The sequence below is a fragment of the Rattus rattus genome, chromosome 6 (genome assembly GCF_011064425.1).
Source record: "Rattus rattus isolate New Zealand chromosome 6, Rrattus_CSIRO_v1, whole genome shotgun sequence".
Lineage (NCBI taxonomy): Eukaryota > Metazoa > Chordata > Mammalia > Rodentia > Muridae > Rattus > Rattus rattus.
Window position 1 is genome coordinate 93,463,873 of NC_046159.1, and position 15,204 is coordinate 93,479,076.

At 41.2% G+C, this 15,204-nt stretch overlaps 1 protein-coding gene across 1 annotated transcript in view; it reads right to left on the bottom strand.

The window, feature by feature from the left end:
- Nucleotides 1-641: 641 nt before the first annotated feature.
- Cntnap2 (contactin associated protein 2) overlaps nt 642-15,204 on the bottom strand; it is a 2,154,251-nt gene continuing 2,139,688 nt past the window's right edge. Inside the window, exons 24-25 of the mRNA XM_032907255.1 lie at nt 5,060-5,140; nt 642-2,720 (exon numbers count right to left, since the gene is read on the bottom strand). Of these exons, the coding sequence (XP_032763146.1) occupies nt 2,521-2,720; nt 5,060-5,140 (281 nt within the window). The 3' untranslated portion in view covers nt 642-2,520. The remainder of the gene's footprint in view (nt 2,721-5,059; nt 5,141-15,204) is intronic.

The following is a 15,204-nucleotide window of genomic DNA, read 5'->3' on the forward strand; positions in this document are numbered from 1 at the left end:
CATTCAGAACAGACTGGTCATGTCTGTTATACACAGATGTGATTAGTTTGGCTAAGGGTGTCATTCCAAGGAGAGCAATTAATGTAGCTACTTACTACTGTACCCACCTTTCTGTGTCCTGTCTGTCAGCCATATTGTAACTGCTTAGGAGAGACTGTGCCAGCAGATCTCTTGTGTGTCTTAACTGATGACATCATTCAGGACCCTAGCTTTGCGAATTGTGAGAGACGGACTGGCCCTCGGTCTTTGTCTTTTGTGGCAGAAGCAAGAGAAGGAACGAGTGAGGAGAAGGACAAGGTGAGAACATTTTAACACTGGAGCTGTCCTTGGTGGTTTTTCTTGCTAATCATTTGGGGGAAGAGAAGTGCTGAGATGAAGCAGAGGAACATAGCTATCTCAGGAAATGCCAGAAAGCACACATTTCCATCTGACAGTATTTGTTAAGTGCAAAAGTAATGCCTGCAAAATAAGTTTTTTTTAAAAATCAGAAACAATTTCAAGCCATAATGGTAAACATTTGCTTTTTCAATTTGAAATTATGGACAAGAATACACTATGGTCAGGTATCTTGATGAAATAAAATTACGTTTGGTCTCAAATGTGCTCTCATAAGTAAACGTTACAGCTGTTCTCACAGTTTGTTCTGTTAAATACCTTTCCATTTAATATGTTTTATGAAAGAATGAACAAGGCTTGACAATTCGGGGTATTTACGGGACTGTCTGAGGTCTGCCTGCAATTAAAAACACTCTCAGGATTCCCTTTTATTCAGTTTCCTTGATGCAAGGGGGGACACTTGCCTCCTTTTGGAGCCCGTTGTAAACTGGTGCAAAGAGAGGCTTGGGATAAAGTTTTCTATTATTCGAGAAGTTGAGATCCTCCAATACATTAAGCATTTGGAGAACCTTGAGAGTATCTGGGTAAAATCCCAACTAACTAGGGTAAGCAGCTTATTAAGACAGACCACGAGAAAAAGAGCATCAATACTGCGTTAACCTCACTGTTCTAAGAGGAGAAAGAATCTTCACATTTAATTCCTCAAAATGGTGGAGCCTACAAAATTTTTAAAAAGAGGTTTTTAAGTATAAGAGGCCTGACGTATACAATTGTAAATGGCAACCATTCGAGGGAGAACTTTTGTGCAATTAAAAAAATAAATTAATTAAATTCCTTTTGGGTGCTCCAATAGGAAGAATTGCTCCCATTTACTCACACAAAACCTATTATTTTTACAGAAAATCAAGAAGTTATTATTTTTTTGTAGCAAATTGCCCAAGATTCCTGATTACCCTAAGATGTGTTATTTATTAGACAATTGTGTTCTTTTGATGACCGGATGGTGGTGACTTCAGATTCAATGTATCTGTCACAGGTCTGTGTATCATGACAGTGTCCCTGTGATCGAGTTGGTTTAAAATATGGCAGTGTCTCCCACATGATTCCAGAGTAATGGCGGCTGCAAGTTGGCTTTATTGGACTGTGCCATCCGGAGGATGCTGTCTGCTAGGACTTCATCACAGCAGTGTAAAAACGTGGTTTAAAGCAAAAGAAGAAAAGCACACTAACTTATGCATTCACTAGAAAGTGTCCATATTTCTGTTATAAATATAAAAGAAACAGAGCAAAGGAGACATTCCCTCTGGCTCTAATTCCCCATGGAGGCGCATATACACATAAAATCCAATAATGTAGTTAAAACAGAGGAGAAGTCCTAGAGCAGTTGGTCACCACAGTCTTCTAGCTGATAGTTACAGATACTAAACAGGTCTAAGGCTACATACATAGGACATCGGCATGTAGAAGTCAATGAAAACAAAAGCAATAAGCCCGATATGCATTTCTTTGCTGGATTCTTGAGTGCTTGTCTCCACTTGTGCTGGTTACATTGCTGCGGACAGGCCACTCACTCTCCTTTCCCTGGCTGAGGCCAGACAGGAACCTTCAGAAAACTGGCCTAGACTGAGGTGTCACTGAAGAAGACTGGGCAAATAGGCTCTTTACCACTTTTCTTATTTCCATTTTATGGGACACCAAAAGAAATATTACTTGGACACAAACTAGTTGCTACAACAGCCCATTAAAAGTCGACTAGATGCAAAAGAAAGAGAATGTCAGAGGCTGCATGGATGTATATCAATTTTTCTTGAGAAAAAAAAATATCCACATTCTAAGGGCTCTTAAAAATGTAGAAAACTTGCCCTGTTACCACGGGTTTTTAGAACACCTCTAAACACACACAAAATAAGACAGATAGTACCTACAAAGTTCAACTGTTGCTTAAACTCTAAAAGCATTTTTGTATTATTTTGTTTTGATATGGAAGGGGGAACTCAGCTATAAAGAAATATTAAAAAGTATATTTTGTGTGGCCATCAGTCTTAAGAGTATTGGATTGCTTGCCTTCCCCAGCTTGTGCTGATAGTGTAAGCGTGTGCTCAGGGGTATGACGTGGGGTGCTCTTGTCCCTCCCCCTCCTCCCTTAACTCCTCCCTCCCTATCCCATGGCTGAAAAGCCACCCCTCAAATAAGCCACTCCTTTTTGCTCTCGTCAATGGTCTCTGTGAAGTTGGGGTCATTGTTCATGATGGCAGCATCTGCGCTCTCAGCTGACTCAGCTCCCTTGGCCTCGTTGGTGTGGTAGGTGCCCTTGTGACGGAACATGTACCGGATGAGGAAGACCAAGGTGCAGAGGATGGTGAAAATCACCACGGCGATGACCCCTAGGGAGACCAGAGAAGTACCAGAGGTTAGACCAGCCTTGCCCACATCCCACATCTCCTCACCCCTCCATCCACCCCAGCTCCCTTGGATGTGACTCTTTCCAGCGACAGTCATGTGGACAGCAGAAGTAACACATGGCTTCTGCTTCCAGACACAAAGGGGCTAACAGGAACCAGAAAATGACATGTCCTCTTCCCCAAAGTAACTGAAACAGATAATGAATGAAGCATCTGCTTTCAGGCAGTGGACAGCAGGTCAATCAGACACACATGATGCCTGAGGAAAGAGTCTAAAATGATGAATTTCCACACTTTGCTCAGTTTTCTTACTGTCCCTACTGCTGTGCAGGGAGAACCCAGTGGGCTTCTTAAACTGGGGGTGGGCCTTCAGGAGATCTGTGCATCTATGAAGTTGATGAACTTCCAGCTGAATACTTATACTTGCATTCGAGCGTGTCCGTGACCTTCCACTGACTAGGAACATTTTCCAGAGCTCACACTAGGCTGAAAAATGATCAAGTTCTACTGTGGAAAATCCCCAGGCATTCAGTACAGACAGTGAAGGGTCATGCTAAAGGTGTGTAAGGTCTGTCAAGATTGGCCTTGCAAAAGTTTAATTAACATTCCTAAAAGATGTCAAGTCGTAACTACTGTGTGGAACCTCAGCACTCAGTTGAAGAAGACAATTAAAACCCCGTACTCTGTCATGTTAGTAATGTCTGATGGCCGATATAAAAATGATCAAATGGGCAAAGGAAACAACAGCGGCGGCAGCAGCAGCAGCAGCAGCAGCAGCAGCAGCAACAACAACAACAACAACAACAACAACAACAAAACAAACAGGGAGGAATATTTCATCCCACCGGAGAAAAATCAATTAGAGTAGAAATAGCATCGATAACAGATGAGCTCAGAAGAACTGCAAACCAATCACTACTAACCCAGACTGACTAACAGAGGCCAAGGATATATTATCAGAAGGAATAAGGAACCTTTCACAATGATAAAATGTTCAAGAAGAGGTAAGGGTTCCAAACGTGGACCCATCTGATAGAACTACAGAACAACGAAGTGAGAACTGTCAGAATCAGAGAAAGAATCAGACCCATCCGTAACCATGGCTGGACACTGCGGCCCTCCTCTGCTCTGTAATAGAAAGAATTGCTAAACAGAAAATCATTAAGAATGTACAAGACCTGTACAACATTGAGTCAGGTTTGTTAACAAGCTGTAGATTGTGAAAAAAAATTATGATGTCTGTCTGACCAAGGACTTGAGTACAGAATACAAACTCTAATCAATAGCAAGAAACCAAACTACCAATTAAGGAGGTGGAGAAAGATTTCAAGACAGCTCATGAAATATATACACGTGACTCAGACAATGTGACTCCTCTGCCAGAGTGGCTAAGTAAGAAGGCTGACAGCAGTGAGAGCTGTGGAGCAAGTGACCTTTTATATATTGGTCACAGGACTCTGAGGTGGTTGGGTCATTTTGGAAAGCTGCATGCCAATGTCTTACAAAGGTAAAGGCCTACTTACTTCAGCATCTCAGAGATTGAATTTCTAGGAATTATCAACGAAAAATGGATATTTATGTCCACCTAAGATATATGCAAGGTTTATCATAGTAACCTGAATCTGGAGACAATATCTAGCAATAGGTAAGTAGGTAAAACAAAAGACAGCATATTCATTCAATGAAATACGTCTGGGCAAGAGAAAGAAATGCTATCAATAAGCAAAACGGTGTGGACAGATCTAAAAAGCATTATGCTGTCTGAATGAAAGAAGACACATTTTATACCAGTTTTTGAAACCCTGGAGGAGCAAAAGGATTAGATGGGTCTTTAAAAAAATGATTATAAAAGCAGCTGAGAAGTCTTTTTAGGACGATGTGTTCTATATGTTGTGGTGGTGGATATGGTGTATGAACTTGTCAATAGTCACTGACCTCTGTCATCCATAGGTTCATTTGACACTTAGAATTTATCTTGTAAAAAAAGCCCAAACTGACAAGGACGGGGACCTTGATGAGACCATAAGTGAACTTGGAATAATGCCATTTAGCTGCCCCTTTAAATAGATTTTATTTATGTGTGTGTATAGCTGTGCATGAGTATCTGCATATGCATGTGGGTACCTATAGAGGATTGCCTGGAGCTGGAGTTACAGGGAGAGGTGGGCAGTCTGATGTGGGTTCTGGGTACTCAACTTGGGTCCATCTGGAAGAGCAGCATTTACCCTTAACTGCTTAGCCATCTCTCCAGCCCCATGTTCTTTAAAATTGCTTTTTCCAGGTGAGTAGCTGCTAGAAAGTCTGTTCTATGTGCTACATACCTCCAATGATAGCTGAGTTTCTGTTGACTCCATTTCTTATAGCTTGGCCTTGTCCTGGGTTGTATGGGAAATCAGCACTGGCTGTGGAGAAAGACAGAGAGAGGGAAGTGGAAGAGGCCAATGCACCGAAGAATCTCAGACTTATCTCTTCATACAACTCTGACACCTTCATTTCTACAAATGAAATTTCTACCATGTCAGATGGACCCAATTTTGCTATTGTCTCCCACAAAGATCCAAGAACACCCCTCTCTGTTTTTGCTATTTTTGTACAAGTTTCAATGCTATATGGATCATCTGAGGGCGATGTGAGAGAATCTTAGAATCTTAGAATGTTCTGAATCAGCCTGATCTGCTGACAAGTCTATGTTTCCTTCAGTGGCTGCTTTCAAGACCGTGAGTCCACAGACACTCAAGTCCTGGATGTAACTTGGGAGCATATGACCTTCATAATCTTCCTGTGTGCTTTAAATAGTCTCTAAATTGCTTATAATACCCCATGGACTTTAATGCCATTTTCACAGCCACTTTACTATTATGCTTTAGGTGCAAAGTCTATGTGCATTTAGGATAGTCCTTTTGTTGTTGGTGGTGGTTTTTGGGTTTTGTTTTTGTTTTTGTTTTTTGAGACAGGTTTTTTCTCTGTAATACCCCTTGATGCCCTAAACTCAAATTGTAGACCAACTGGCCTTGAACTCACAGAGATCTGCTTGCCTCTGCCTCCCAAGGGCTGAAATTAAAGGCATGCACCCCTAGGCCCAGTCCCTTTTGAAAGGACTAGGTTTTGTTTTGTTTGCTTTTTTGTTTTTTGATTTGCAGTTCTTTGAATCCAACCCCAGGGCCTATGGACACAGAAGCAGAGGGCTTGTTTTTTCATGTCCTATTGAAATCTGTCTTCTGCCCACTTATAACCCATGCATTATGAACAGTTTGGGATTTATATGCTGATGAGATTTTTACAGCAAACACTATTTGTTTAAAAGTAATTGCTCCTTTAATATTTAGCATAGCTTTGATAAAACACTAGACCCTTCAGGAATGTGTAGAGGGCTTAAAGTTCAGAAATAATGAGAGGAATGTTAATGGCTTGATTTTCTATTTCTTCCCTTTTCAAAAAAATTAGAACAACATTTAGATATTTCTCAAAGATGAATTCCATGTAGTGCTCTGAAGACAAGTAGATTCTGAGACCTTCCTCAGGTCAGTGGAGCATCTATAGTAAGTAATTCATACAAGCAAACTTAGTTGCTTTTTGGCAGGACTGGATATAAAACCTATGCCCTCCTACCTGCCAGGCAAGATTTTGCCATTGATCTACATTCCCAGGCCCTTCCAGCCCACAGATGGATTGCATGGGTTGGGTTTCCACTCGAGTTCAAGCAGATCTATCTCCCTGTGGAGCAAACTTTTCCTCCAGTAGATGGAGCAGAGAACCAGACCACCACCTGCCAAGTCACCGTCAGAAATATTTTCAAGGCGTGTACTTGGTCTGACTCAACAGAGAGGCTAGTGTTACAACGTAGGTAGAACCTTGCTAGGGACTCAGTTCATAAGGCTAATTTATTCCTGAGCATAGATAGCTAAGACAATGACAAAAATAGTCAGAGACCGCTCTCTTTCCATCTCCTTAGAAATGTGTGAGCAAAATGTGGGGTTTCACATTTTCAACCAGCATGTGAGATTTAGCTCTTTCTCTCTTAGACTAATTTAAGTTTAAAAAATTTTTTTTTGTGTATGTGTGTATCTATGTGAGTGCAAGCATTCCAAGATGTACTAGTGGAGTTAGAGGACGACCTGTGAGAATTGGTTCCTTCCTTCTACCGTGTGGGTACCAATGACTAAACTCAGGTGTCAGCCTTGGCAGCATGTAGCTTTACTCCCTGAGGCACATCACTGGCTCCCGACCTGACAAATTCACCTAGGATCAGAGAAAATTTTCTCTCTTGGATTTGTACATTATTGATCTTTTTGATCATCAGCGTCATGATTGCTTATAGCCATGATTTCTGAGAAACACATGAATGAAAGAAAATTTATTTCCAAAGCCTCAGGATTTTCTACACTCTCTCAAGTCTTTAATTGTACATGTAAAAGGTACCTTTGTTATAATTTGCTTATGTTAACTGTCTTAATCCTAAGTCTAGATATCTTTAAAATAACACAATTTGTTTCTTGTCCTTTTTTTAAAAAACATCCTTGTACAGATGTGTAAGCATTTTTGTAAGTCAAATTACTGTGTCAAAGTACACTTGCATTTTTTCTTTTTTTACACTTTTTTTATTGGATATTTTTTATTTACATTTCAAATGTTATTCCCTTTCCTGGTTTCCCATCCATAAGCCTCCTATCTCACTCCCCTCCCCTTCTTCTATAAGGGTGTTCCCCCTCCCCAACCATCCCCTATTCCTGCCTCCCTGCCCTGACATTCCCCTACACTGGGGGTGGGGGTCCAGCCTTGGCAGGACCAAGGGCTTCTCCTCCCATTAGTGCCCAACAAGGCCATCCTCTGCTACATATGCAGCTGGAGCCATGGGTCTCTCCATGTGTAGTCTTTGGGCAGTGGTTTAGTTCCTGGGAGCTCTGGTTGGTTGGTAGTGTTGTTCTTATGGGGTTGCAAGCCCCTTCAGCTCCTTTAATCCTTTATCTAACTCCTCCAATGGGGACCCCATTCTCAGTCCAGTGGTTTGCTGCTAGCATTTGCCTCTGTATTTGTCACGCTCTGGCAGAGCCTCTCAGGAGACAGCTATATCAGGCTCCTGTCAGCAAGCACTTCTTGGCTTCATCAATACTGTCTAGTTTTGGTGGCTTTGCTTCTTCTCCTAGTGGTCTCCCTCCATCCCCATCTCACTTCAATGTTTTTCTGGGGTAGGTAATATTGATCTAAGATTTCAAACCAAGAAGGCAGAGGTCAATCAGGTATCACACTGTGGTAGTTTAAATGAAAAATGTGCTCCCATAGGCTCAGGCATTGATCACTTGACCCCCAGTTAGTGGCACTATTTGGAGAGGTTATATAACTTTTAGGACACGAAGACTTGCTGGAGGAAGAACATGACTGGGTGTGGGCCTTGAGAGTTTATAGCCTCCCTCTACTTCCAGTTCAGTCTCTCTACTTCCTACATGCAGTTGAAGATGTGACTTCTCAGCTTCCTGTTCTGTCAGCCTGCTCTTTTGGACTCTCCCTGTGCAACTGAAAGACAAAATCATCCTTTCTTTTGTCGGGAGCAGAGGAAGCCTCCAGTGAATACATAAAGAGTAAACGAAGCCCTGGCTGAGTATGTATTATTGACAAGGTCATGCATATGTCATGCCTCATGTCAAGGACTAATGCCTCAAATCTGTCGGAAATTGACAAAGCCTTCCTTCTGGGTCAGGCTCAGAGGATGGAAAAGCCTTTCTCTGGTCCCGTTAGAGATGGTAGCAATGTAATAAGAACTAGCAACCCCAGGCTTCTTCCCCTGAGTGTTAAGCATAAGATTGCTAGTCTACAGACACCTTCTATCTAGACTCTCTAACTCCTCCTCCTCAGGTGCTCTATATAACAAATGTGTGGAGGTTGTTCCCAGTTGCAGTGCAATTGGTGCCACTCCATCGGAGTAGCAGATACAGGACCCACCTGACCCCAGCCTTTCTTCCTACGTTTGTTCTTTTCATTCCCTTGCAATCCCAGTCAAGTTTCTAGAACTAAGCTTTGCAGAATATGACATTCTTCCATAAGCCATGGCATTTTGTCATGGCAACAGAAATAAATAATACTTGATATTAATCTAGTCCTGAAATTATTTTATGTGAATAAAACCAGCTTATATAAAAGCACAGTTGAAAAATAATCATTAGGCTTTTTTTTCTTTAAGTTTGTGTCTTCTTTTCCAGAGAATTATTACTCTGTAGACTTGGCATATTCATTCACCTACTAAATCTTTATAGAATGTCTTCACCATGCCACACTCCATTCTGAGAATATACAGTGAACAATAAAATAGGCAAGACTGTATTAATGAGATTTTCCTGTCCCTAGTGGTCTAATTACATCCGCCATCGAAGCCTTTGTTTATAGAGTGAAGGTGCTAATTAAAAGTGTGGATGCGGTTTGAATTATGATCTCTGTTTCTGGTGACTGAGGCTGCTCTGTAGCTTTCACACTGTGTGTCGTGCAACTCACATGACCACAAGGCTCTGTAACATTTGGTTCATCCCTTGACATGACCACTTTTCAAGGATGAAGTTTAGACCATCACAGTCCATCTTTTATACTTTCAGGCCTTTGGATGATATAATTACTCATCTTCATATGCTGTTTGGTCCATCTCCAGGCTGACTGGAATTAGAACCCGTCAATTCCAAAGGAGATAATCTTCCCCCATTTGAGCCCTTTGAAAGCTAGGAAAAGCCAGGCAGGTGAGTTGCATAAAGGTCCCAGTTTCTAGATAATTGAGTATAGGTTAGGCCTATGACAGGAAAGGTCCTTTTAGGTGATGGAATAAAAAATTATGTTGGACATATTGAATTTGCTGTACCTATGGGACTCTCACGTGGGCCTTCCTTCTAGACATCCCAGAGACTTTGAGCAGATCATGTTTCTTGTCTTCTGACAAACATAAAACTTCTGACTTTCTCAACCAATATGAAGTTTCAAAACACATTAAACATTAGAAATGTGGGGACAGCATGTAGGATTTCATACTGTGCCAGCATATGATTTAGTCCTTTTCCTCTTAGAGTTGATTTAAGATTTTTTTAAATGCATTTTTCTATGACAAAAATTACAAGGCAGTTTTGTTATCAGCCTCCTGTGACAATATTTGTGACACTACCTGCATAGCTATAATAAAATGTTCTACACTTCAGGAATCTGTAATTTGTAACATGGTATAATTTGTGATGTGGCAGGTGAACCACAGCAAAATTTCTTTCTGCTCCAAAACCTGTGGTGTTGTGTCCTTGGCCTCAGAATTACTGGAAATCACAGATGCTTAGACATATTGGTAGGCTCTCCTCATCTGTATGCTTCCCCTCCAGCACTAAGGATGGAGCCCAGGCCCTCATGTAAGCCAAGCAAGTGCTCTACCGCGGTCCTACATCCTGCATCCCAACCCCTCTCTAGTTCCTTTGATGTTCCAGCTCTAAATGGTGCCAGGAGTTTTGGTAGTGGGAGAAGAGACATGAGATAACTCAGACGAATGAGAAGAGTGGAAGAACAGTTGAAGCCTTCCAAGATTGCCACTGGAGTGAATGTGGACTTCTTGATCTTGTGGAGGCCCCATGAGCATAGAATGTCTCTCCAGCTTCTTCCCCTATGAGGCCACTTTTCCAGTTACCTATTCTGAATGCGATCGATTCCTAATGCTTCAGACCAGCTCCTGAGAAAAGTGCTCCCTGATTTGTCTGGACACCTTGCTTTCCTTTCTCTTTTTCCATCAATTTTTACCTCTTTCTTGAAGGAAGGTACCCATTTCCAATTAAGTGGCCAGAGCCCCTTCCAATGGCTATAGTAGTATTAATTCTTATCACTTCCTTTTCTTTCTTTTATCCATGGGTTCTCATGTATGTGCATGTATGTGTCTGCACATGTATGTGGAGGTCAGAGGACAATTTTGAATGTCCTTCTTAAGGCACCTTTAAACAATAAATCTTTTTAAACAGTTTTTCATGGACCGGATTGGTTGGCCAGTAGCCAGGATGTACTTGTCTCTGCCTCTCCAGTGCTGGAATCAAAAATCACACGTTATTTTAAAAAATGTGGGTTTTAGGGATTAAACTCTGGTCCTCATGCTCATTAGTCAAGTATTTTATCCACTGAGCCTTCTCCCCAACCTCTTATTCCTTCTGATGTGATAGCTATCTTTTTAAATGAAAGGACAAATCTAGTTCAAAGTCCCATTCTGATGAGCGATAATGCTGTATAACAAGGGATGAATGCATATTCATCGGTGAGCATAATTAAAATCAGTCTGCGGAGGTTGTACAATCAATCTGTGAAGCCTCTTTGTGCTCGATAGTTTTATGTCAACCTGACACGAGCTAAAGTCATCAGGGTGGAGGGAAATGCCTTTGTAAGGGTGGGCCGTGAGCAAGCCTGGAGAGCCTTTTCTTAGTGATTGCTGGGGGCAGGCGTAACTGGGGCTTCATGGTCCTGGGTTCTATAAGAAAGCGGGCTGAGTAGGCCATCACGAGCAAGCCAGTAAGCAGCACCCCTCCATGGCCTCTGCATCAGCTCCTGCCCCTGGGCTCCTGCCCTGCTTGAGTTGCTGCCCTCCTTGCTTTTGATGATGAACTGTTACAGGGAGCTGTGAGTGAAAAAAACCCTTTCCTTCCCAAGTTGCTTTTGGTCACGGTGTTTCAGGACCAAACACAACCATCACAGCGACAGAAACCATGACTAAGACACTCTTCAGGAACTCTGCCGTGCATGTGTATTTAAAAACTCAGCTGCTCACTCTCAAAGCCTTAAAGCAAGGCAACGACTTTAGTCTTCCTTTCACACAAACAAGGGAAATGAATAAATTAAATAAAGAAAGCACATAAAACAGGTCATATTCACTAGACCTTGGTTGTTAGATACCAATTAGTGGAAAACTTTCAGGCCATTAGAAACCCTTACAGAATCAAGGACATTCATAGTCCCTCCCCGCCGTCCCCCCAACCTCCCCTCTCTTTTCTTTCATAAGAACCCTGATTTTTATGGCTTTATTTTTAATTTAAGCCTGGCTATTCTTTTTTTTTCCCCAAGAAAATGAGAACAATTTTATTTATTTATTTTTGACACAGAATTTGCCCTGTAGATCAGGCTAGCCTCAAACTTGTGATCATGTTGTGTCTATCTTCAGCACACTAAGATTCTAGAGTTATGTCACCAGACTTAGTGTAAACAACACAAGACATTTTATTTTATTGTTTATCCTTCTCTATCTAGAACTTTTAACAAATTGGCAGCCAAATAATAGAATTTTCTAATACCTTCATCCAATTTGAGTCTGGAATCTGCCCCCTAGCCCCATGTTTTTTTGTTTGTTTGTTTATTTGTTTTGTTTTTCTTTTTTTTCTTGGATATTTTTATTTACATTTCAAATGTTATCCCCTTTCCCGTTTCCCCATCTATAAACCCCTTATCCCATATCCCCTCCTCCTGCTTCTATGAGGTTATTCCCCGACCTACCTCTTCTCACTTCCTCGCCCTGACATTCCCCTACACTGGGGCATCCAGTCTTGGCAGGACCAAGGGCTTCTCCTCCCATTGGTGCCCAACAAGGAAGGCCATCCTCTGCTACATGTGCAAGCCTGGTTATTCTAATGCATGTGAATGTTTGCTCCCTTGTGGCAAAGCTATTTTATTCTAGCAATCACAGCAATCGCTGCTTTGGTTGATGCATTTCATTGTTACTGTCTTTTCCCCTGGGTACCAACATCATTTCGGAATGAGTATAGAGAAATGTAGTGACCAAGACACAAGCCTTGAATGTGGATGAAGAAGCTCATTCACGGCATGTGCTCCAATCTATTGCTGGTAGTCATGTCCCCCTGCCTTCTCCCTCTGGGAGAGTCAAACAATTTTAGGGGTACTGAAATATCAGGGAGTCTATGACCCCTTATTGTCCAGAAACATTGTGAGCAAACCCAATCTTGGACGTGTAAAAGAGATACTAATGAATCTCAGAGGCAGACTTGCATCCTGTAAATACGTTCTATACTAAATACATTTCTCCTGGATCCCCAAATGATAATACATGCGAAATGTCCTCCTAAAACACTCATCTGTTGGCGTTCAGTTGGGGAGGTTCTGGAAACCTTAGGAGGTGGGATTCTAGCTGGAGGAAGTAGGCCATTGCTACTGAATCCTTGGAGATATGTTAACAGTCCCTTTCTAGTCCTCTTCTTGTTTCCTGGCCATCATGCTGTGAGATGCTCTGCTGTGCCTAAGGCTTCCCACCATGTTGGAATAACCATCTGAAATGGTGAGCAAAAGAATTCTCTCCTCCCTTGAGTTGTTTATGTCAGGTGTCTTGTCACAGAGCACAAAGTCACTACCACATGATGGCAATCACCAGACAGGGGGCCATTTCTGCTCTGATTTAATGTCTCACAGAAGTGCATTTCTGTGTATCTTCCCTGCATAGATTCTTTTCCTCTGGTCATCTTCATTATTATATTCATAGACCAATGTCCTCTTCTGTTCCCGTGGACACCAGGTATGAAAGTGGCACACAGATATACATGTAGGCAAAACACTTATACACATCAAAAAATGAATAAGTGACTGGGCATGTTTTTTATTTATTTTCTTTTTCCAAAGCAGAGCGTGAGAGTCATTTTTTTGACAAAGGAAAATTACACACAATGGCAGTAAGGGGTCAACCCTAAGAACCTTAAGCTGACACTATAGACAAGAAACCCCTATAGTCTCTCAGTAGCAAATATCATCCCCCTCACCCCAGGAGTCAAGGTGACACAAAGAAAATGGTCATGGCTTCGCTTATTCAAGGCAAACATTGAAACTGGAAGCTAACTTTAGAATGCTTTCAGAAGAACAGAATATTGAAAGGATATTTAAATTCTTTTCTCTAGTTTCTTATCAGTTTAGGGAAGAGGGTGGAGAGAATACAGAATAAGACAAAAGATAATTTCAGTGGTCGTGGTTCTTACTGTTTCAAATAGAAAGACTTGTAGACTTTAGGCTCAGAAACAAATTGCAAAAAATCCCACATTTAACTGCATATAAAAGTAAATTAAGATTACTTAACATAAAACTCCCCCAAATGAAAGGCACTAAAAGCTTCAGGTTGTCACATGTCAGAAACAAAAAGAAAGAAAGAAAGAAAAAAAAAAAGATTGGATTTGACATCACATAGAGAAAATGTCTCCATGGAAACCGCTGGATCTTCAGCATTGAAAGTGATAATCTGAGGCACTTCAACAAAACTGCTGCTATTAATTATAATTTAATTTAAATTGCATGTTATTTCGAGGCAGTGCCTAAGATAGAACGTGTCTTCCTGTTTGTCTCAGCCTCTTTATTTCTTATCTCTTTTTGGGTCTGAGCTCTATAGAAGAAAGTGATTTTTCCCAATTAATTTGTTCCAGCTATTCACTATTGACTGTATTTTAAAAATAGATAGGAAAATAATTGGCTATTGATAAAGATGCTGAAGACGTGGGGCAGTCTTGCTTTCTTTGAAAGAGGATACTGCTGTTCTCACTTGACACGCAGGCTCAGCAGGTTTTGCAGACAGACAATGCAGTCTTGCCTAGGGGATTCTGGGTATCAGCTTGTCTTTTATTTTTCACTTTCAGTTTCTAATGAAAGCCAGCTAGCCAGAATTTCCCACTTAATATGGGTAGAGGTTTTTGAATGTTTGTCTTCTGACTTAAAAATTAGGCTCTACTGGTGTAGTCAAACTTTGTTCCTGAAGGCAGAAATAGAGGCCACTTGCTTGACTGCCTAAGATCCCAGGAGGAGTAGAGGTTAATTAGGTATAAACAGAGTAAATGAACTTGTAGCTTGCTATATGTCCTAATTATTTTTTTAAACCCCCATCTCTGTATCAAAGGTCTGAATAAGCAATACTTTATTGTACTTATTATATTTCTCCCTTCCATGTATAACTGATTATAAATCAACCCTCATAGTTACTGTTTAATACTGTTGTGGACGCTTGTAGATTACACATTGCTACTTTTATGCTTGGCTTTGATAGATTCATTAGTCTCTAAACCTTGGTCTGTATCAGAGTAGTGATAAGGCAGAAGCGCTCAAGTCACCTTTAGTCTCATTTAGGGTACCTTCTAAGACTCTTACTGTGGTAATAAGCAGAGAGAGAGAGAGAGAGAGAGAGAGAGAGAGAGAGAGAGAGAGAGAGAGAGAGAGAGAGAGGAGACAGAGAGAGATCAAGTTTAACATACTAAAGAAGTCAGTTGGACACTCCCACTAGCTTAAGACTTCCAAGTGAGAGAGGAGGTTAGTGCGGTGTAAGTGGTCCTTAATGGGTCATGATGCGTAGGACTGGAGCTTTAGAGCCGTCTGGTACCTTTCTCATTCTTAGCAGACTATTTCTACATCTGTCCCTGGTCCAATTATTTGTTCCAGAACACAAGAGCCTAGAAGCCTCAGAAGATAGATGCCTTCTTGACTCAAATCTATGCTTATTACT